At 52.3% G+C, this 23804-nt stretch overlaps 1 protein-coding gene across 1 annotated transcript; it reads right to left on the reverse strand.

Annotated features, from left to right (window-relative positions):
* Positions 1 to 1406: 1406 nt before the first annotated feature.
* On the reverse strand, positions 1407 to 13613 carry DOK4 (docking protein 4). The gene is made up of 9 exons (XM_049864506.1): positions 13504 to 13613; positions 7783 to 8034; positions 4020 to 4127; positions 3747 to 3861; positions 3329 to 3448; positions 2997 to 3186; positions 1939 to 2077; positions 1634 to 1757; positions 1407 to 1527 (listed from the first exon to the last, which is right to left on the reverse strand). The coding sequence occupies exons 2-9, from the start codon at positions 7846 to 7848 to the stop codon at positions 1409 to 1411; spliced, it is 981 nt and encodes a 326-aa protein (XP_049720463.1). The 5' UTR covers positions 7849 to 8034; positions 13504 to 13613; the 3' UTR covers positions 1407 to 1408.
* Between the last annotated feature and the right edge of the window lie 10191 nt (positions 13614 to 23804).

Below are 23804 nucleotides of genomic sequence, written 5' to 3' on the forward strand. Positions count from 1 at the left end.
AGTTAATTAGGCTGCCACAGATGCAGTGCAGAAAGGAAGGGATATTTATTAACAGTAGTTGTCTTTTTAAAAGTTTTTATTTTTGGCAATAAAGAGCACAACATAATCTCCTTCATGCGTCATCGTGCCACTAGCTGAGCCAGCCAGCTCTGCCTCCCTCCCCAGGGCCTTGGGACCCGGGCTCCCCTCTTCACGCTAGTGTATTCCTCTGGGTGGTCATTCCCTGGGTCAGGTTCAGAGCTGAGTTGGCTGCAGCCACCTCCCTGGCTCCAGGGCTCCATTGAGAGGGGGCCTCTTTTATCATCCTCCTGCCACAACTAGGAATAGTGGTTATTTACAAGAAGGTCTGTCCTCACAAATCAGAACCCTAAGGTATTTAATTTAAAAAATAATAATAAAAAAAAAAACACACAACCAAAGGTTTGATGTGAATAAAAAGATAGCCCTTCTGCACGGTAGTCAATAAATACCAGCACTAGAAAATCAATTGCTTTAATTGCATTTCAGCAGGGAGCCTCAGCACCGTGTGGGGAGGAGGGGAAGGGGAAGTTTCTGAGTGCTTTTGGCTGGCCATGGGGTTGCCAAGCAGGGCAGAGGGACCCCTCTACTGGGGCACTGCACACCCCAATTGAATGAGAAGGGCAACAAGGGCTCTCCCCACAGCAGTCCTGCCACGGCCTTCTTTCCTGGCCTGGCCCTGGGGTAGGTGAGAGCTCAAAACTGGCCGTCCTCCACCTGGCTGAGGTAACCAGCACCCCTAGCCCCAGGGCACCTGAGCCCATTAGGCAGGAAGGAGTCGGTGCAGAAAGTACATTTTAAAACCAGATTTTCACCTCAGCTTAAAACTCCCAAGTGCAAGGCTGCCAAGTGGCACAGTGGAAGTTTGGGGCTTTCTGGTACCTTTCTGGGCTCAGAGGAACAGAGAAGCCACCTGCTGTCTTGGCCCCTGGGCTGCTTGGGAAAAGCCTGTGGTCAGAGTCCCAGCCTCATGTTCTGATTGTCCCCCTCTGGCCCTGGCAGCAGGAGGGCTACGCCATGGAGGACAGGACAGCTGCCCTCAGGCTCAAAACCAGCCTTGACCATGGTCTTGTTACGGGATCATGAAATATGTATGTGGTGGCGGGGAGGGAGAGGGGGAAGTCTCATTAATATAGAATATATCATAAGCCATATATATTAAAATCATTAACAGTATATAGTCCCATGGTAGCTCTAGCCCCTCACACATGCTCAGGCGGTGTGGCCAGCCCTGTGCCTTGGTCCAGCCTTACCCTTGGGGGCAAGGAAGGGACAGCTGCTCGCTTTCTCTGGGCTCTCGGCCAGCTGCCGGTGGAGGTTTATCCATAGTCACTGCAGCCAGCCCTGCAACAGGCAGCCCCAGCAGTCATCGATGCACGCCGGCCTCCCGTCACTGGGATGGAGTCTTGGCCTCACAGCTGTCCTCCTGGCTGGGCTTTGGCTTTAGCAGGATAAATCTGTTGAGGAGGTCCGTTTCTGAGCTGGCCTGGGCTGCCCCATACTCCTCACCTGTGGGCAGATGGCAGACTGAGGACTCCAGATCTGGGTCAGAAGACCCCTGCCCAGTAGGGCTCACCCTCCACAGTCCCTCCTGTAGGGCGTGACAGAGACTCACCTGCATAGCTGGAGGCTTCGGCGATGTTCTGGGAACCTGTGATGTGGTGCCAGTAGGCGCTGCGGGGCAGCATGGTAGTGGGCGTGCAGGGATACGAGTAATGCTCTGTGCCCTTGTTCAGCAGCTGTGGGCAGAGAAGGGGTCCCTCCCATGAGCTCTGGGGGCAGTGGCTTAACCCAGAGCAGCAGGCCCAAGACCCTGCCTGTGTACATGCTGGGACTTAGGGGGAAGGCCCCAGGTCCGAGGGCTGACCCGCCCCCTGACCTCCCCTGTAGTACCCTGGACTGAGATGCTTGCTGCCTCACCCTCACATTCTTCTCCATTTCAAGCAGAACCCGCTTGTGCTGCTCAGCTATGGCCAGGGTGGCGCTGTGGACCCGCTGGTAGATCTGTTCCCCTTCCTGCGTCTGGAAGGTGTAGAGCCCTTCCCCAGCGTCACACATCCTGGGGACAAAGGTGGCACAGGGGGCAAGGTGCTGGAGAGCCCACCACACACATGCGGGTTTAGCAGGCTCTCCTGTGCCCCAGCCCTAATGCAGCGCTGGGTACTCGGGGTAACAGGCAGGGCTGTTCTCCAAGAGTCTGACCACACGGCTCAAACCTACTGAGCACTTTGTGTGCCAGGTGGTCAAAGGTGGCACAGGGGGCAAGGTGCTGGAGAGCCCACCACACACATGCAGGTTTAGCAGGCTTTCCTGTGCCCCAGCCCTAATGCAGCGCTGGGTACTCGGGGTAACAGGCAGGGCTGTTCTCCAAGAGTCTGACCACACGGCTCAAACCTACTGAGCACTTTGTGTGCCAGGTGGTGTTCAGAATGCTTTCCAAGCATTAACCCACCCGCTCTTCACCACCACCTGTGTATTACGTACTCTATAGGTTTCGTCATTAGTGTGAGTTTTCTTAAGCCATTTTGCACATGAGGAAATGAGACATACAGAGACTATCTTAGCTGAGGTTGTACAGGGGATTATATAGGGTTTAAATCTAGGCAAGATGGCTCCAGAGTTCAAGGTATGGGATAGCCGATCATCACCATAATTCTGTGAGGTTAGGTACTTTTCATTGTCCTCCATTTGAGAGATGAGGAAACTGAGACTCAGGACCACAATCACAGAGCTGGGAAGTGTCCGTGCCAGCGCCTGAGCCCAGGCAGTCTGACTTTTGGTAAACAAGCTTCACTTGACCTGCTGTGGGCAAGTTAGTTCTCTGAGCCTCAATTTCTTCATCGGTAAAATGGGAATACTGCGTTCCCCTTGGATTGCTCTTCAGATAAATTAAGTTCCTATCCCAGTGCCTGACACAGAGTGGCAGCCACCATCCTGACCATGGTGGGACTGGGGTGTGGGAAGTCAGAAGCTCCTACCGGCCGGCCTCAAAGGTGAAGCGTGTGGCGTCCCGGCCGTAGCGGCGCAGCGAGCAGAGGGGCCACGACACGAGCTTCACGCGGGGGTTGTGTATGTCCCAGAGGTAGATGTTTTCGTGGGTGATCTGCAGCTTGCACTGGCCGTACACATCCAGGTTGGGGCAGGGCAGCAGGAAGACGTTGAAGCGATCTGGTATGGGAGAGGACAAGTAGGCCTGGGGCTTTCCAGGAAGGAGGCCTCCTCCCCTCTTCTCTCCCTTATCCCCTTCTCCTCCTCTACCCCCTCTTCTCCTCCTCCCCTCCCCACCCCCAGCTCCAGCACCAGGTCTCACCTGTCTGTTCACACTGCACCCCTGGGGCCAGGAGGTCCGGCTCCCCGAGACTGATATCATTAAGCCGAGACCCCAGACACTCCACAGATAGTGTCTTGTACCACTCCTCCGCCTCCAGCTCTGGAGAAAATGATACTTCATCATGCTGTGGGCTGAGGTCCCCAGCAGCCCCACCAGAGACCTCATCTGCCTCAGCCTGAGTTATCCCACTATGGAAGGCAGGGAGGGCAAGGGCCATGGAGTCTGTCTGCCCGCCCCACCTCAGCCCTGCAGGCCTGTTCCCTCAAAGGCATCTCCCCACCCCACACATAACACCCACCCATGGCTAGCCCTGCTCTGCCCCCCGCCTACCAGTGGATCACTGGACTATGACCCACCCGGGGAGGGCAGAAGGAGGCCTGTAGTCCCATTTGCTCACCGGAGTCACAGGTGAAGGTGCGTGCTGAGTCGTCGGTGAAGATAATGGCCACTGCCTGCCGCTTGGTCTCCTTGGGGAGCCGTGTGACACACTTGACGTTGCTGATTTCAGTCACCTGGGACAGCATCCACAAGGGACTCAGCCAGGCTCAAGCACCTCCCCCTGCATCCCCTCACAGCTCCGGCACCCCCAGGAAGGTGCCTCAGAGCCCCCAAAACTCAGTAAATCATCTTTCTGTAGAAGCTGGGGGAGGTACAGCCCAGGCCCCCTAACCTTGGGGCAGCCTCGGAGGCACACTGACTTCTCATCCGGATACTTCTCTAGCCGCTGGGGCCCCTTGCTGGAGGATTTCCGGAACACCAGCCAGCACCGCCTGTAGATCTGTGGGGCAAGAAGGCAAGGGGACCAGGCCTCACTGGACCACTCCCAGGAGGCATGGTGCTGCAGTTACCCCTGCCTCCCACAGGGGGCAGTGCCACACAGCCCTCCCGGGAGCCCCAGCTCAGAAGAAAACCTGGGGATGGCTGACACCAACCAGCAGGGACACTTCCCTGGGAGAGAGGCCCCTCCTCAATCTGAAAAGGCAGTTGTTTCTTGGCTGGCCCTGAAAGGCTGTTCCACAAAGAGTCATATCCTAAGTTACCATTTACTCTGAGTACAGCTCTGAGTTTAATAAAAGTCAACTTATTTCCTGAGTGCCTACTATTTGCACATTTTGTTACTAGTACTTTCACCATTAATCCTCAGGACCACTATTATCAGCCCCATTTTATAGATGGGCAAACCGAGGCACCAAAAAGTTAAGTACCAGCTAATAAACAGTGGGGCTGGTATTCAAAACAGGCTGTCTCGCTCCAGAGCCGACACGCGTACCCATGTGCATGCAACGTTCTGGCCAGGGCGCCAGCATACCAGCCACAAGACAGCGAGTCTCCCAAGACAGGGATTAGACCCTTGCCCACTCCCACCTGGCACATCACTCTAGCTCTTTTTCTCAGCGTCAGGTGAGGGCTCACCCAGGGGCTTTCATTCACCCTCTCTTCTCATTCTCCAGCAGCCTGGAGTGAAGGGGCCAGGCTTATTTCCCTCTACCAAGTGGAAAACTAGAGGCTCTGGGAGGTCAAGGGACACAACCAAGAACCTGGGGTCACCTCCAGATCACATCTACCCCATCATGGTTCCCTCCTTGCCTCAACTGCTACCAGTGACCCTGTGCCTTAAACCACCTAAATCCTCTATAGCTTCATGGACTCCTCCCAAGGGTCAGGGAGCCAGGGAGGGATGGAACCTGCTGTCGTCTAGGGCAACAGGGGCAAACTGGGGTGTCAGACACCTGGTGCTGTCTGCTGACTACCTTCCAGGGCTCCCTCCCTCAGGCCTCAGGCTCTCTTCCAGCCCCAAGTCTGTGTCTAGGATTGACCTACTCCTTTCAGTGGACAATCCAGAAGCCTGGCAGAGCCTGTCCCCCAGAAGCCTCTGGTCTAGCTGAAGAGCAGTGGGCCTCTCCCTGGCAAACAGTAGGGAGACTCAGGGGCAGGCCCAGGGCAGGAGTTGAGAGGGTCCTCTGGGCCACAGCCCCAAATCCCTGCCTCCTTCCGAGCCCTGCTTTGCCATACACACGCTAGGCCCTCAGCAGGCAGGGTCACGGGCCGCAGTGGGCCCAGGCACTCCCCATCCCAAGAAGCCACTCAGCCAGGCCATTTCTGACTCCTGTCTGGGACCCTAGGAGGCATGTCTGTCCCAAACCCTGGCTCAGCCCCTGGCCTCTCCAGCTAAAGCACAACAGGCCTCAGCTCTCAGCTGGGGAGCTTCTTTAAGGCAGAGAATATATCTAATTCTCAGAATCCTTCCATCCAGGTAGCCTACTTAACAAAGCTCACTGAACAAATGAATGACCATACGAAGGGCAGTGAATGAATGGATGGATGGATGAGCTTCCTTAAGGCAGAGGCTGTATCTGATTCTCAAGAGTCCACACTCCCATCCAGGTAGCCTCTTTAACAAAGCTCACTGAACAAATGAATGACCACATTAAGGGACACTGAATGAATGAATGGATAGATAGATGAATGAATGAATGCTGACTATCCAGACATGGCCTGTTAGGTTGGCTCCACGCAGCCTGCAATATCAGGTGCAGAAGGCCTGGGGGCCTGAGGACCCTGGTTGCCTGGTTACAGGAAACACACACACACACACACCCCCACACCCACCCACCCACCCACCCCAGGGGGCCTCGGCGCTCAAAAGCCCTCCTTCCCCACTTCTCACAGGTCTCTCATCAGCGCTTCAGAAACACTCTGACACTGCTCTCCTGTGGGAGGAAGGCCCTGGCACATATGAGGGTGGGCTCCTCATCGCTTTCAGTCCCTTCCCCTCCCCTTGGGGCTGAGAGAAGAATGGCTGTCCGGGGTGACCAAAGCCCCTCACCCCAGGGAAGTAGGACTCAGGTCTGCAGAGGAAGGCCAAATTCCTTGGGGAGACACCCCAAACTGGCCTCGCCCTAGCTCCCAACCCCTGCCCCCAGTTGTGCCCACCTGTTGGCACTTGGGTTCCCAGGTCTTCTCCTGGAACAGGTGTGACACTGAGCCCTAGTGGCTGTCCCTGTGGCCTCCACCTTTCTCGCAAGATCTGCCCTCCACAGGGCCTCAGCCCAGTTGACCCCTGGGGACCTGCTTGGTCTGGGGTTGTAGGAATGAAAAGTGATGCTAGAAGCTGGGCGCTGCTCCCTCAGCCAGGCAACCTCCCTTTGTTTTTTGCTCCAAGTCAGTGGGCTGCATCCCTCTCAGAGGACCAGCGAAGTGGGCCAATGGCCATCAGGGCCCAGTTTCCACCCAGCTAGGCTACAAATTCAAATCCAGGTGAGACCCCAGTAGTGCCCACCTGGCAGTGAGGCTGCTGCACCCTGTCAGGACAAGGCATAACCCTCAGGGGCCTGTGGGGCCACAGGAGGGAGAGGGGGAGCCAGAACCAAGCCTCGCTAAGGCCAGCCCTGCTGTCTGGTACCCAGGCAGGGAAGCGCTCTATCAGAGCCCTGCTCCTCCTCTCCTCATCCCCCCCCCCACCCCCAACTCCCTACCAAGGCAATGGGGAGTGGGAGAGGGAGGGGCAGGAGTCCAAGGTAAAACAACAAGAAGGGCCGCCTCAGTCACCAGAGCTTTCCTCCCTATTGGGGAGGGGGCAGCTGCTGGAGCCCTCATTGGCTGTGGAAGTGGGGGGTCGGTGAGGAATACAGGGAGCTCACCAAGATCAGTTAAGTTGGTCCCTGGGGTCCCTGTTCATGCCTTCTGGGGGGGTCTTCACCAGTAGGGGGCCTACAGGGGTAGGAGAGGGTACACTCCCAGCAGGGGTGTGCCTGAGGCCTCTTCTGAGAAGCCCCTCCAAGCCCCAGTTTGGGGTTAAGCCTTGGGTAAGCATGGAGCCCACAGCTGACAACTCAGAGGAAAAGCAGCTTACCCCAGTGCACCAGGCATCCCACCCAAGTTCTCATTCATAAACCAGACAAATGACAGCATCAGCACCCCTCATGGTGCTGCCCCCCACAATCAACCATGCTCCTCTTCACACACAGCTGTGACATTAACACCAACATCCAAAAATAAATGAATAAATGTATCTGTGCACAGAAGCCATTGGAAGTAGGGGGAGATGATGTACTTAAAAGAGGGGAGGGGAGGGGACAAGCAGCGAGGCAAAGGGAAGTGAGAAGCTGGTTCTCCGCTCAGACACAGCCTGGCATTTCCAGCCACTGCTGCTGTGGTGACAACTTCAACAATAGGAGGGGAGTCTCCTGCCCACCGGCCACCGCCACCACCGGCCCTGCCGCTGGGATGCCAGCCAGCCGGACTGAGACGGGGGCTGCAGCAGGCAGAGCCGGGCCCAGGCACATGCCAGGTGGCCAGCCAGCCAGAAGCGTCAGGACTACAAATGCACGATGCCCGGCAGCAGGGGGGCACCGTGCACCCCGCCACCCTGATTCTCCAGACCGAGTCCTCAGCACCCATCCCTCGGCGGTGCCCCTCGGAGGGTCGCTCACCCCGAGCTTCCTGCTCTTCATCTTCACGTAGCCTTGCTTGACGATGTCGTTGAAATTGGTCGCCATGGTTCCCCGCTGTCTCTGGGGCACGCCGGGCTGGCTGAGGCGAGGTGAGGGATGCCCAGGTGGCCTCGGTTTCCACTCCTCCGATCACCTGTTCGAGACACTCCGTCGGGGCCACCGCGCTGGCCGGGCTGCTCCTCACCTTGCCTGCCTCAACATTGTTCTAGCAGCTCCTTCGCCCGGCGCCTGCTGGATATAAAAATGACAGGGAGATTAGAGACAGTGACATCTTTCTCTTCCCCTCGCTGTCTCGCTCTCTTTTTTCCTTCCTCTTCCCACACTCCTCCCCCTTTCCCTCCCTCCACCCGCCCGCCATTCTTCCTTCCCTTTCCTCCCCACCCCAGGACGACAGAACCATTCAGGAAAACTGAGGTGGAGGCAGCAGCGAAGGAAAATGGTCCAGCCCAGTCCCCTCCCTCATGGCTGGCGGTTAACCCCTTCCTGGGAGGACTGGCTCGGCTCTGGCGGTGGAGGTGGGGGCAGAGGAAGGGAGGTGACCAGGATGTCTGCGCTGTGGCACAGAGCTGCTGTCCCTCAGCTCTCGGGCCCTGGCAGCTCTATCGCCTGTTACAACTTTGGGGCAGGCTTAGGGCAACTTGCCCAGAGCAAGGCCCCCTCCTATGCACATGAGTCCCCAGGGAGAGCCTTCCCAGAGCTGCAGGCAGGCTGTCCCAGGAGATGGCAAAGACTCTGTCGTTTGAGTGAACCCAAGCTCCCCGAGGTTAAGGACAATCTGCCTTGTCAGCTTCAGCCAACTCCCAAATCCCTCTGCCCCACCCTGCCCTATATCTAGTTCTCTCCAGCCCCAGACCTGAGGCGAGAACCCTCCCCTCAAGCCCACTCTGGCCCCTCCCTCTCTGCCTCACCTCTCCCCCCACCCCACCCCAGTCCCTGGAACTCTTTGGCAGCTTCTCAGGGTACTGCTTCCTGGGTGGGAGGGCAGAGTCCAGTGGGGCGGGCCCCCAGATAAGCCCGAGGAATGTGCTGGGCCGCTGGGAGGTGGCCGCTGTGAAAGCAGACGTCCTGCCCTGGCTCTGGTGCCGGGGAGACTGGGCTGGCCTGTGTGGGCAGGGTCTGGGCCCCAGTTGGGCCGACCAGGCAGGCTGCCATGTCCTGGGCACAGGTGGAGCTAATTACAGGGAGAACTAGCAATCACCTGGGACCTAAGCAGAGGGCACAGCCCAGAAGGATGCAAGAGATACTGTGGGGGACCAAGGGGAAGTCAATATGGAGTGAGAACTGGGCGGGGGGGGGGGGGGGGGCGGGGAGGTGCCATCAGGGGCCACTCCAGAAATAGGCAGGGAGAATGGATAACAAAGACTCAGGAGGGACGTCAGTGATGACCCAGTCCAACATTCCCATTTTAGTGATAGGGAAAAGAAAGTTGCTCAGAGGGGAAGCAACGTATCTAAGGTCACACAGCACATCAAGGGCACAGCCAGGGATGGATGAGAAGTGCCAGGATGGGCGATGGAGGCAGGCCTGGGAGTGGAATGTCCTGCAGCCATCTCTGCTATCACCTAAGCCCTCTCTATCACCCAGCCTCAGGGACAGGACTGAGCCAGTGACATGGCCCCCTGTGTCTCCAGGATTGCTGGATGAGAAGAGAGCAGCATTTCTGGGGTCAGCTGGGCGTCTGGGCTACCAGGGTGGGCCCCTGGGGCAGGCATGCTGCTGAATCTGCCAGTAGCTTGGCATTAATTAATCTCCTGGAGGCTTGTCTGTTGAGTCCCTAACAAGGAACAGATGGGGCTACCCTGTGGGCACACAAAAACATGGGAAGGCACAAACAGGGTGGCACTCCCCCATCCCACTTCCACCCTGAAGGCCCTCCTCAGCACCCCTCAGCTCCTTTCCTGCTATTCGCCCCATCTATCCCAGGCACCTGGGGTCCAAGACCCTCTCACATTCAAGTGGCCTGCTTTCTTCCTATAAGGTCAGGTCTCAGGTCCCCTCCCTGGCACTGACTCCCAAGAGCCACACGGCACCTGGGCCCTGGCAGTCAGAGATAAGTCAGTTTCCCCAGCTCTGTCTCCACTGCCTGTCTCTGGGCTGCCTTGCCGTGAACTTCCCTTCCAAGGTGACAGCAGGCTGGACCTACACCATGGAAGGCCCTTTTAGAATACACCTACGACCAGCAAGGTGGCCCAGGACATGGCATAGCCAGGAGGCCACGTGGACAGCCAGCAAGGGTTGAGTTTATGGAGTGTGAATCCAGGGCAAGCCACTTAACTTCCCTGTGCCTCAGTTTCCCCACTGGTTAAAAAATAAATAAATGGGGATAAATCCACCTTCTTTAAATGAGGAAATGAGTCCACGAGGCACCTTATCCCAAATTCTGGGCACAGGAGCATGTACCTGCCTGGCCATTTTGGACCCAGAGTTCTGCCTTGAAAACTCCAAGGACAGCTGTTTTTTTTTTAAGAGCTGCTGCCCGGTCATGCATCTGTCCCCTCTTTGTAGGGACTGCAAAGCCCCCACAAGCCAGCCTTCCACCTGCCTGATGCAGGCCTGCTCCTTTCCACTCCATCAGCCATCTTCCAGTGACACCGTGAGTGATTATGCCACTAAGCTCTCAGGAGTGTCTCCACCATGCCTGCCCATAGGCCCTACCCCACCCCGTACCCCACCCCTAGAATCAGCCCCACAGAAATAAACCAGCAGGACAGCCTAGGTGGCAAAAGGCCTGGCAGTGTACTCTGCCCCAGAGGCACAGGGACTCCTGGTCACACTCAGTCACTGGTGAGCTTGGCTACAGGCAAGGCATGGCCTGGGACCCAAAGTGGTACAGCCAAGGGGGACTGAGCAGGCAGGGAGAGGGGAGGACACACAGGTGGCCCCCCAAATTTGAGGGGCAATGGGATCCAGGTGTACGGGGAACTGGGGACCAAGCTACCCCCGTCAGGGGCTGCACTGTGGCAAGAGAGGGGGCCCCCAGGTTTAGGCTATGCAGACCCAACAGAGGAGGGCAGTGGCGGCTCGGCAGCCAGGAACTGGGCTGACATGGACCCTGCCCCACTTGCCCCTGGGACCACCATTCCCCTCATCCGCCTAGCTCCCCTTGCTCCTAAGCCAACGCCAGCTCTGGCCTATCAGGCAGCTGCAGGGAGGATACCCCACTACTTTGAGAAGCCCTGAGGTCTCCGGACTCTTCCCCAGCACTGGGCATCAAGGCCATGAGCTCAGCTCTGAGCAGCCAAAGGAGCTAAGCAGGGTGTCCAGCAGCCCCTCCTGCTGCAAAGGGTGAGCCAGGGGACCCCTACTCCTCCATCCAGCCCAGCATCAACACAGCTGCTCAACCAGAGACCACTGGCTTCCCCACAGAGGGAGCCAGGCTCAGAAATGTCCCCCTTCCTAGAAAGGACAGGTGTGTCCCAGAGGGAGGGGTTAGGTACCCAGCAGAGGGGCGGATGGGCTCTCCTGCCCACCTGCCTGGTGGGGCAGCACTCTGAGCACGCCCTCCCTGCACCTGGATTCTGCCTGGAGGCTTTGGCTCCAGAACAAACGCTACTCGCTGAGGTTGGCAGCCAATGACTGAGTGGGAACGGCCGCCTGCCTCACTGGGCTCCCCACCCCATGACAGATCGGATATTATCAGGGCTTCAGGGACAGCCCTACCTGGCCCCCATGTCAATCAATGTTCCCACCCCACAGGAAGAGATTCTATCAGCGAGATTCTGCCAACACCCGGGGTATTTCCCATTGCCAACTGGTCTGGCCCTCTCTCCCCCAGGGTGACTCTTATCAGGGGCCAGTGGGGAGTCTGCCCGACCCCCCAATCCTCACAAGGAGCCACCACCCAAAACATTGCAGGTCTCATCCAAGGTGGGGGCAAAGACAGATCAAATACCATACTGAGCAGAAAGGAAGGGTGGGCCCCTCAACCCTAAAGCCAGCACCTCTGTTTTCTCCGGTCCCCACCTGCCCTTCAACCTCATCTGGCCACCTCAGTGGCCCAGCCACACTAGCCGTCTTTCCCTTTCTCAACACGCCAAACTCCTGGTCACTCAGAGCCACCGCACCTGCTGTTCCTCCACCTTTCCTCTGATAGTCACAAGGCTCATTCCACGGCCTGACTGAGGTCTCAGAGAGGGGCCTTCTCTGACCACCCTGGCCAAAGGCGCCCCCACCGATGCACCAACACCTTAGCATCCAGTTCTCCTGTCTTCATCACAGGAATCACTGTGAAATTCTCTTGTTCCTTCATCTGCCCGTTTGTTACTCAGCTGCTCTGTCTCCTCCATACATACCTAAAACCCCAGCTCCTTGATAGCTGGGCCTCGTCTGTCTAGTCAACCACTCCATCCCATGTGGAGTAGGTGCTTGAAAGACAGTTGGCAACTGAGAGCATAACTCTCTCCAGGACCTGTCTTCCTCACACCTTCCCCTGCACCACCACCAATGTCCCTCTGGTTCAACCCAGTGTAGAGGTGTGAGACCAGCAGCACCCGCCCCGCCCCATCTCCTTGGATTCCAGTACTGATTGTCATGGCTAGCAAACCGCTGCTACTGGGAACCACCGGGACCCAAAACCCACAGCTGAGTTAAAAGCTGCCTCAGGAGAGAACACTGCTGACACAGTATCCATGCTTGGTCAGGCGGGCGGCCCCACCTTGGCCAGGGCGATTGGGTGAGGTCATGTCCAACCCCAATGCCCTGCCCAGGAGGGAAGGGCTCGGGGTAGCCAGCACCTGGGCACACACAGGCAAGTGGCTGTTTGGAGGGGGGTGGGGGCACAAGTCCTGGGATCCATCCCCAGTAGGGCATCAGAAATGGCCTGAGCTAGAGGCCTATTCCTCTGGAAGGCCGGCATATAGCCACTGAGGTGACCCCTGCCAGGGGACCCATCACTGCCTGTGGTTATCAGACCCCTGCGCCCCAAGCCCTCCATCCAAGTGCCCTGGCAGCTACCATGCCCCCACAGCCTGGGACAGGCAGGCTGCACGGGGCCCCTGCTCAACCCTCATCACCCAGTACCCAGCTCCTCTCAGGCCCCTTTGCAGTGACAGAAAGCATTCAACTGGAAACAAGGCTCTGGGGGTATGGGGCAGGAGGTGGACAGGACCCCAGGCCAGGGGAGAAAGGTTAGAGGAGAGGGGGCAGCTGACCGTGAGGTTAAGCTGGGGGGTTGGAACTGCATTTGCAGGTGAGAGGGTGTAGAGGTTTAGAGAAATAGTCTCCTGGAATTCAGAGGAGTTGAGAGCAGGAAGCAAGGGAAGAGCAGGAACGGAGGGAGGAAGGAGGTTGGGAAGAGCAGGAATGGAGGGAGGGAGGAGGCTGGGTAGCAGTGGGTTTTCAGCCCCTTTCGGATGGCAGGCCCAGGGCGGGGAGTACAGGTGCCTGGGACTTCTTCGATGGAGCGTGCGTGTAGAGTGAGCCGATGTCAGGTCCCCACCTCGGCCTGGACTTCCCAGCAGAAGAGGACTGCTGGGGGTGGGTATAGTTCAGGGGGTGTCTGGGGCCTTGGGCTGCCTTTTGGGGGCGGGTCTCTGAGCCCCCCCACTGAGTAGAAGATCCCATGGCGCTGGAGAGTTCTCACTACCAGATCACAGGAGGATCGGGAAGTGACTGAAGGTCCCCAAGGGTTGGGGTCGCCGAGGGTTTCGCGGGCTCGGACGCGGCCTAGGTCCCCTCCCTGCCACACGCCCCCATATTTACCTGGGCGCAGCGGCCCGGGCCGGGGGCGCAGGCTCGGCGGAGCCGCGGGGCAGGCTCATGCCCGCGTCACAGCGCGACCGGCGGGGGCGGCGGGGCGGCGGCGGCGCCGGGCTCCGGGCGGGGACAGCGAAGGAGGCGCGGCCGCCGGGCTCCAGCTCTGGCTGGGACTCAGCTCCGCACCCTTCTCGGCCCGATCCTACCGCCCCGCCCCGCCCCTCCAGCTCGGCCTCTAGGCGGCCGGCCCCCGCCGTATTCCTTCGAGCCGCGGGGCACAGGCTTCCGCTCCGCTCTCCGCGGTTCTCCCGGCGCCTTTGCGGCCCTACACACAGTCCTCGATACTCGTGGCTCAGCCCCACGACCGCGCCCTGGACCCCAAATCCCAATCTCACATCGTCCCTCAGACGCTGAAAACTGAAACACGCATCAGCTCCCAGACCCAAAATCTCACTCCCCCAACTTCTTCAGGAGCAGCATAGGAACCCATTGCTCCCCAAGTCCCTACAAGACTCCCTGGGTCCTCTACACTCCGGCCTCCCCCAGACCCCCAGTGACCTCCCTCTTCTCACCACTACCCCGGCCCCCGCACTCCCGTAGTTGCATCATCGCCTCTATTCCAGACCCCTCAGCTCCCCTGGCTGTCTACCAGCCTCTCCTTCACTCCCCTGGCCTCTTCTCCACCCTCAAAACACCCAGTATTCTCATTCTAGGTCCCCCTGAGACTTTGCCCTCAAGTCCAAACCCCCTTGGTCACCGCCCCCCAAACACACACACTCACTCACACTCACCTCACTCACTGCCCCTCAGGCCCGGGCCAAGTGCTGGGTCACCACGATGCCGGGATCACAAGGGCCTCTTCAGCTGTGTGGGGCAGGGAAGACAGAAAGATGCCTGACCTCGCCCCTCAGGAGGGATGGTCTCACCCCTCTAGCCCTGTTCTCACCCTTTTACACCAGTGGTTCTCAAAGCCTGGTCTGTGGATCAGCAGCATCAGTATCCCCTTGAAACTTGTTAGTTGTGAATTCCTGGCCCCACCCCAGACCTGTGAAATGAGAATCTCTGGGGGTGGTGGCCAGCAATCTGTGTTTTAATAGGCCCCTCAAGTGATTCTTCCAAACTTTTGAGAACCACTGCTTTAGATAATGTGTACAAAGGAAAACAATAGGCTGCACGTGAATAACTAAAATCCTGAGTGAAGAACATCCCTTCAAGGCCAGTCATTGCCCAGACTTCCCAGATGAATAGACCAAATGCAGCAGGGACCAAGAATGACATTCACTATTGCAGTCCAGTCCCCTGCCTCCAAGACACCTGCGTCTTAACTTTGTCTAGGCTTGTCCAAGAACATCTTCTACGGGGGCTGCTACCCTCCCCCTGAAAATGTCCTGGGATAATTACTGTGGGGATGAGACCAGCAAAGGGGTCCCTGGGCCTGAGCTAACCAACCCCTGACTGCCAGGTGGGGGAGGTGGCCACCCCAGTCCCTGCTGGCCAAAATGGTCTGGGCTTCGACCTTCTGACCTCCCATGCATCTTCCAAACTTGACCCCACCTGCTTTGCATCAAACCACAGTCCATAAAACCCCCGGCACTTGATTCATCACAGCGTACTGTTTTGCCGCCAGAAACCTCTGTAGTTTTGGCCAATGAGAAAAATCAGTTTTCACGATAAAATGAGGTCTTCTCTAGAGCAGGGCTTCCCAAACATCTTCATTCTCTCATCCTCGTCATTTTTTGCCCAGTCCTCTCTCCATCTCTACTATTGTCTCCTAAATAATTTCTTTATGCCAACTCACTTTTCTCTAGATTTTTATTTTGGGATATTTGTACTTACACATGCAGTCATAAGAAATAATACAGAAGGACCCTGTGTACTCTTTACCCAGCTTCCCCCAATGGTAACATCTTGCAAAACTATAGTATTTGGCCCTAGATATTGGTGATGGGTGTACAACATGACTGATGTAATTGGTTTCATTGAATTGTACAAGTGACAAACGCAAATGTTGTGTTAACTATATTTAAAAAAATAAGTAATTAAAATATCACCACCTTCATATTGATAGAGTGAAGATACAGACCTTCTTCATCAGCACAAGGAATCTGTGCGTTACCTTTTACAGCTACACCCACTTCCCTCCAGCCTTCACCCTGTCCTGTTGTTATTAGGTGCCATCGAGTTGGTTCTGATTCATAGTGACCTTATGCACAAACAGAACAAAACACTGCCCCGTCCTGCGCCATCCTTACAATCGTTGTTATGCTTGAGCTCATTGTTGCAGCCACTGTGTCAATCCACCTCGTTGAGGGTCTTCCTCTTTTCCGCTGACCCTGTACTCTGCCAAGCATGATGTCCTTCTCCACGGACTGATCCCTCCTGACAACATGTCCAAAGTATGTAAGACACAGTCTCACCATCCCTGCCTCTAAGAAGCATTCTGGCTGCACTTCTTCCAAGACAGATTTGTTCTTCTTTTGGCAGTCAATGGTATATTCAATATTCTTTGCCAACACCGCAATTCAAAGGCATCAACTCTTCTTCGGTCTTCTTTATTCATTGTCCAGCTTTCACATGCATATGATGTGATTGAAAATACCATGGCCTGGGTCAGGCGCACCTTAGTCTTCAAGGTGACATATTTGCTCTTCAACACTTTGAAGAGGTCCTTTGCAGCAGATTTGCCCAATACAATGCGTCTTTTGATTTCTTGACTGCTGCTTCCATGGCTGCTGATTGTGGAACCAAGTAAAATGAAATCCTTGACAACTTCAGTCTTTTCTCCATTTATCACGATGTTGCTCATTGGTCCAGTTGGGAGGGTTTTTTTTTCTTTATGTTGAGGTGTAATTCATACTGAAGGCTGTGGTCTTTGATCTTCATTAGTAAGTGCTTCAAGTCCTCTCCACTTTCAGCAAGCAAGGTTGTGTCATCTGCATAATGCAGGTTGTTAATGAATCTTCCTCCAATCCTGATGCCCCATTCTTCTTCATATAGTCCAGCTTCTAGGATTATTTGTTCAGCATACAGATTAAATAGGTATGGTGAAAGAATACAACCCTGATGCACACCTTTCCTGACTTTAAACCAATCAGTATCCCCTTGTTCTGTCTGAACAACTGCCTCTTGATCTATGGAAAGGTTCCTCAAGAGCACAATTAAGTGTTCTGGAATTCCCATTCTTCACAGTGTTATCCATAGTTTATTTTAATCCACACAGTCAAATGCCTTTGCATAATCAATAAAACACAGGTAAACATCCTTGTGGTATTCTCTGCTTTCAGCCAGGATCCATCTGACATCAGCAATGATATCCCTGGTTCCACGTTCTCGTCTGAAACCGGCCTGAATTTCTGGCGGTTCCCTCCCGATATACTGCTGCAGCCGTTTTTGAATGATCTTCAGCAAAATTTTGCTTGCGTGTGATAATAATGATATTGTTCTATAATTTCCACATTCGGTTGGATCACATGGATCTCTTCCAGTCAGTTGGCCAGGAAGCTGTCTTCCATATTTCTTGGCATAGACGAGTGAGCACGTCCAGTGCTGTATCTGTTTGTTGAAACATCTCAACTGATATTCCATCAATTCCTGGGGCCTTGTTTTTCACCAATGCCTTCAGAGCAGCTTGGACTTCTTCCTTCAGTACCATCGGTTCCTGATCATATGCTATCTCTTGAAATGGTTGAGTATCGACTAATTCTTTTTGGTATAATGACTCTGTATTCCTTCCATCTTTTTTTTTGATGCTTTCTGTGTCATTTAATATTTTCCCCATGGAATCCTTCACTATTGCAACTCGAAGCTTGAATTTTTTCTTCAGTTCTTTCAGCTTGAGAAACGCTGATCGTGTTCTTCCCTTTTGGTTTTCCATCTTCAGCTCTTTGCACATGTCATTAAGAATATTTTGTCTTCTTGAGAGGCCCTTGGACATCTTCTGTTGAGTTCTTTAATTTCATCAATTCTTCCTTTTGCTTTAGCTGCTTGACGCTCAAAAGCAAGTTTCAGAGTCTCCTCTAACATCCATCTTGGTCTTTTCTTTCTTTCCTGTCTTTTCAAAGACCTCTTGCTTTCTTCACGGATGATGTCCTTGATGTCATTCCACAACTCGTCTGGTCTTCGGTCACTAGTGATCAATGCGTCAAATCTATTCTTGAGATGGCCTCTAAATTCAGGTGGGATATGCTCAAGGTCATATTTTGGCTCTCGTGGACCTGCTCTGATTTTCTTCAGTTTCGGCTTGAACTTGCATATGAGCAATTGATGGTCTGTTCCACAGTCGGCCCCTGACCTTGTTCTGACTGATGATATTGAGCTTTTCCATCATCTCTTTCCACAGATGTAGTCAGTTTGATTTCTGTGTGTTCCATCTGGCGAAGTCCATGTGTATAGTTGCTCTTTATATTGGTGAAAGAAGATATTTGCAATGAAGAAGTCGTTGGTCTTGCAAAATTCTATCATTCGATCTCCGGCATTGTTTCTATCACCAAGGCCATATTTTCCAACTACTGGTCCTTCCTCTTTGTTTCCAACTTTCACATTCCAATCGCCAGTAATTATCAATGCATCTTGATTGCATGTTCGATCAATTTCAGACTGCAGCAGCTGATAAAAACCTTCTATTTCTTCATCTTTGGCCCTAGTGGTTGGTGCGTAAATTTGAGTAATAGTTGTATTAACTGGTCTTCCTTGTAGCCATATGGATATTATCCTATCACTGACAGCGTTGTACTTCAGGATAGATCTTGAAACATTCTTTTTGACGATGAATGCAACACCATTCCTCTTCCAGTTGTCATTCCCAGCATAGTAGACTATATGATTGTCTGATTCAAAATGGCCAATACCAGTCCATTTTAGCTCACTAATGCCTGGGATATTGATGTTTATGCGTTCCATTTCATTTTTGATGATTTCCAATTTTCCTAGATTCATACTTCATACATTCCAGGTTCCGATTATTAATGGATGTTTGCAGCTGTTTCTTCTCATTTTGAGTCGAGCCACATCAGCAAGTGAAGGTCCCGAAAGCTTTACTCCATCCATGTCATTAAGGTCGACTCTACTTTGAGGAGGCAGCTCTTCCCCAGTCATCTTTTGAGTGCCTTCCAACCTGGGGGGGCTCATCTTCCAGCACTATATTGGACAATGTTCCGCTGCTATTCATAAGGTGAACATTGTCACCCTAGCCACTAAAAATCACAAATCTCTTCTCCATGTCTATAGTTTTGTCATTTCAAGAATATTACTGTATAGAAATGGAACCATAAGAATGTGACCTTTGGGAATTGGCTTTTTCCCCTTAGCATAATTCTTTGGAGATTTATCCAAGTGGTTGCATGTGCAATCTTTTATTCTTTTTTATTGCTGAGTAGTTTTCTAGGATAAGGATGTACCAGTTTGTTTAACCATTCAACCACTGACAAGTTGTTTCCAGTTTTTGGCTATCAGGAATAAAGCTGCTATAAATGTTTGTACAGGTTTCTGTGTGAAAATAAGTCTATTTCTTGGGTATAAATGCCCAGGAGTGCAATTGCTGGGTTGTATGGTAGTTGCATGTTTAGTTTTTAAAGCAAGTGTTTAAATATTTTGTAGAATGACTGTACCATTTTACATTCCCATCAGCAATGTATGCGTGATTCAGTTTCTCTGCACCCTTGCCAGCATTTTGTGTTGTCACTATTTTTTATTTAGCCCTTCTGCAAGGTATGTAGTCATGCTGTGGTTTTAATTTGTACTTCCCTAATGGCTCTCCTTGGAAACTCTGTCTCTCCTTGGAAACTCTGTGGGGAAGTTCTACTCTGTCCTATAGGGTCACTGAGTCGAAATTTGAGTCGATGCCAATGAGTTTTAATGGCTAATGATGTTGAACATCTTTTCATGTGATTACTTGCAGTGTGTACATCTTTTTCAGTGAAATTTCTCATTGTGTCTTTTGCCCATTTTCTAACTGGATTGTTTGTATTTTTACTATTGAGTTTTGAGAGTTATTTATGTATTGTAGATATTAGTCCTTTGTCTAATGGTTTGAAAATGTTTTCTCCTACTCTGTACCTTGCCTTTTCATTCTTTTAACATGGTTTAGTTTTGTTTGTTTTTGTTTTATTTCAGATAAAAAACTAGATAAAAACATTTTGCTGTTGTTATTAGGTCTAAGGAGTCTTTGCCTAGCTCTAGGAAAAAAAAAATTTTTTTTCCTGAAAATCTATAGGGTCGTTATGAGTCAGAATCGACTCGATAGCAACGAGTTTGGGTTTTTGGATTTCTATAGTTTCATATTTTACATTTAAGTCCATGATCCATTTTAAGTTAATTTTTATATAAGGTGTGACACTTAGGTAAAGGTTCATATATGATATGTGTTTTATATATATATATATATACACATATGTATATATACGTAACATATACCCATTCCCAAAACCCATTGCTGTTGAGTCAATTCCAACTCATAGTGACCCTATAGGACAGAGTAGAACTGCCCCATAGAGTTTCCAAGGAGCGCCTGGTGGATTTGAACTGCTGACTTTTTGGTTAGCAGCTGTAGCACTTAACCACTACGCCACCAGGGTTTCCATAACGTACACAGGTATACCCTATATCATATATGGTATGGAACTGTTTCGTTCATGTGCTACCAACAATCAAAATACCACTCTGAAAGCCCTCCTCAGGGTCCACTTTCAAATCTGAACTCAGAGGTTGCCCCCAGTAGATGTACTTTCAACCTTTGGGTGTGGATGGGGAGAAAAGCCTTAGGTGGAGGCTGGAGAGTCCATCCCAGGCCCAGCCTGACTTCCCTCTGACTGTGAGGCCATCAGCAAGTTTCCCCTCCCAGAACCTCAGGCCTCTCATGTTTAAAGTCATGGGTGGGACCAGGGTTGCCCCTAAATTTACAGATGAATGCTCTCCTCTCTACCAAGCACTGACTGAAAACACAAACCAAACCAGTTGATTCAGACTCGTGGCGACCCCATACATCGCAGAGTAGAACTGTGCTCTGTGGGGTTTTCAAGGCTGTGACCTTTGGGAAGCAGATAGCCAAGGCTTTCCTCCAAGGTGCCTCCGGAGGGGTTCAAACCACCAACCTTTCAGTTAACACTGACTGTTGTTGTGTGCTGTGGAGTTGATTCCAACTCATAGCTACCCTATAGGACAGAGTAGAACCACCCCATAGGGTTTCCTAGGGTGTAATCTTTACAGGTTTTTCCTCCCCAGGAGCTGCCGGTGGGTTTGAACCACCAACCTTTGGTCAGCAGTTGACCACTTAACCATTACCACCAGGGCTCCTTTAGTACTGACTACCCATTGCCATCAAGTCAATTCTGACTCAAAGTGACCCTATAGGACAGAGTAGAATTGTCCTATAGGGTTGCCAAGGTTGTAATCTTTATGGAAGCAGACTGCCACATATTTCTCCCACAGAGTGGCTGATGGATTCAAGCCGCTGACCTTTCAATTAGTAGCCAAGCGCTTAACCAATGTACCACCAGGACTCCTTTAGCACTGACTAAGGGAGGCTAAATGAGGATGGTGTCAACATGGCACAGCGCTCTAGCTCATGGCCAAAATGGGTTAGCTATTATCCACAGTATTCTTTTTATTTCCTTCTGTTTTGTCTATTGGTTTTCTAAATTTTTCTAAAATGGCCATGTGTAGCATTTGCAACTAAAAAAAATGTTTTAAATACAAAATCTGTTCCTTTAAGTTAAAGAAAAAAAAATTTTTTTTTTTTTGGATTTGATTAATTCACCCTCTCCCTCACCTTCTCCAGTGGGGCTATTTGGAGGAGGAGGGGTGTGAAGGGACGTAGTGATTCTGATTACTGCCTGGGTGCAGAGGGCAGCCTAGGCCTCGGGGTCCAACCCAGGTGTCCCTCTGGGAGTAGACAGGCAGGAGGGCCCACCCACAGGCATTAGAAAACCCTAACTAAAGACAGGCAGGGCAGTTTCTGGGAGCCAATCCCAGCTCTGTCGCAAGATCCTTCACCATTCGAAGCCTCAGTTTCTTTTCCTAGAGATGAGAACAATGGGGTTAAATGAAATACCATTTATGCCAGCATCTACCCAATGCCTGGCATATAGAGTGTGTGTGTGGAGGGCTATTATTTCTTGTTACTAGTTTTAAGTCGTCATTAATGATACTCTCTGGTCTACTGAAGAACCCTGATTCAAAGGGGGGAAATATAAAACAGAATTTAAAATTCACATGGACTCCAGACTTTCTGGAGCCATGGAGGCTGGATGAACCCCTGAAACTAGTGTCCTGAGATATTCTTTAAACCTTAAACCAAAACTATCCCTTGAAGTCGTCTTAAAACCAAACAATAGCTTAGCGTAACTAGTAAAGAATGCCTGCCTTGAGCACTGTGCTGTTTAAGATCTATCTATATGGGGTCACACTGACAACAGCAACTCAAAAGATTAGGTAGGAACGTTAGGGGGTAGTGAGCTTATGTTAATGGGGGAGGAACAATTAGAAAAAGGAGGGTGAGAACGGTTGCACAACTCGAAGAATGTAACCCATGTCACCAAATTGCACACGTAGAAACTGTTGACTTGACGTATGATCTGTGGTGTATATTGTCAACGACAACAAAATAAAATAAAATAAATACTCTTTGGGCCTTCGCCGCTCAAGCCTAAGGTTTTTTCCCAGGAAATGCAAAGCCTGTCTCTGACGATGACCTTCAGTTCCCCTGACCCCACCAAGTACTTGTACATCACTTGACGGTTTTCAAAGTATTTTCATCCATACCACTATAGTATTTCCCAAGCCTCAACCACTCTAGTCGCTTCGTGACTCTTGCCACATTCAAGCCTCTTTTGTACTAAAAAAAAAAAAAAAAAATCTAGTACTTGCTTAATGCCTTTCTTTAAGTCAATCACATTATTGATTTGTCTCAAGAGCAAACTGTATAAATAAAATACCTTGAAAATAAGACAAGCACATTAAGTTTCTTCTGGCTAGTGTTGCCTGCCTAAAGAACACTAAGGAGAAGGGAACAACCAGAATGCAACCGGAGAGAATGTTGACACATTGTGAAAAATGTAACTAACATCACTGAACAATTTGTATAAAAAAATGTGTTAGAAACCTGATTCTCTGTGTAAACTTTCACTGAAAACACAATAAAATATTATTAAAAAAAAACAAACACTAAGGAGATCAGCAAGTATGAGGAAAAAAAAAAAAAGGTAGGTGTTAACCCCACCCTACCACCTGTCTGAGACTTTCTCCTTGACAGCAGCCAGAGGGTGAAAAGAGAACTGAACAGGGAACTACTTTCTCATGGAGCCACTCAATGTGGGTTAGGGCTGTTTGGGGGTGTGTGACCCACACTATCCTGTTCACAGTAATGGTATGAATCCATACCGGGAAAACACTTCCTGTCTCATTTAAATGGCACAGCAGCCCTCCAGGCTAGGCATGGCAGTCACAGGTAGAGAAACTGAGGCCCAGTAAGTGGAAGTGGAAAGAATCTGTCCAAGAGGACACAGTCACAGCAGAACCCAAACTAGTGGCTGTTGAGTCTCTGTTTCTTGGGAACTTGACGTAACCTAGAATGATGGGGACCCTGAGCCATGTCAGCATCCTCCCCACCCTGCCCCGCCAGTGGCCCTCTTGCAAGCTCCAAGCTCTCCCAGTCTGCTCTTAGGAAAAGGGCAGGTTTGACCCAGCCTAACCCAGAGGTGATGAAATCTGGAGCCACGAGGAGTCCCTGGAATCCCAGGCAGCCCCACCGCAGCCATCAGGTTGGCGAATTCTTTTCAGATGATGTTGGTGAGTCACTGGCGTCCTTCAGGAGAACCTGGCCCCTCAGCTATACAGGAGCCCTGAGATATGGGCCAGCTCACCAGTTAAGACTTGGCCTGTCCTGTCTCCCTCCCCCAGCTTGACAGTGACACAAACCAGCCTCACTAGGAACTTTCACATCAAAGGGGACTGACCAGGAGGGGCGGAGGAGAGGAAGGAGATGGGGCCCCTTGATCCCTCTGCTTCCACCCAAGGAGGCAGGGCGAGGGGCGATTTCCAATGGACGCAGAGAGCAGCTTGCAGGAAGGAGGCCCAGGACGGCATTCCGGCTTGGCCTCCCAGCCAATGGCTGTCTCTGGTCTCTGGGCAGTCCTCCCCAGGCTGATTTCCTGAGCTTATGTGTGATATGCTAATCACGGGTCTGACAACTGCTTACTGGACAGGCTTGCCAGCCAGCATCAAAGGGATCAGGGTGCTTGGGCCAGCCTCCTGTCCTCACTGAGTCATTCAACAAATATCTGAGCACCTACTTTGTGTCAGGATCTGGGCAC

Source organism: Elephas maximus, chromosome 21, assembly GCF_024166365.1.
Source record: "Elephas maximus indicus isolate mEleMax1 chromosome 21, mEleMax1 primary haplotype, whole genome shotgun sequence".
Classification (NCBI taxonomy): domain Eukaryota; kingdom Metazoa; phylum Chordata; class Mammalia; order Proboscidea; family Elephantidae; genus Elephas; species Elephas maximus.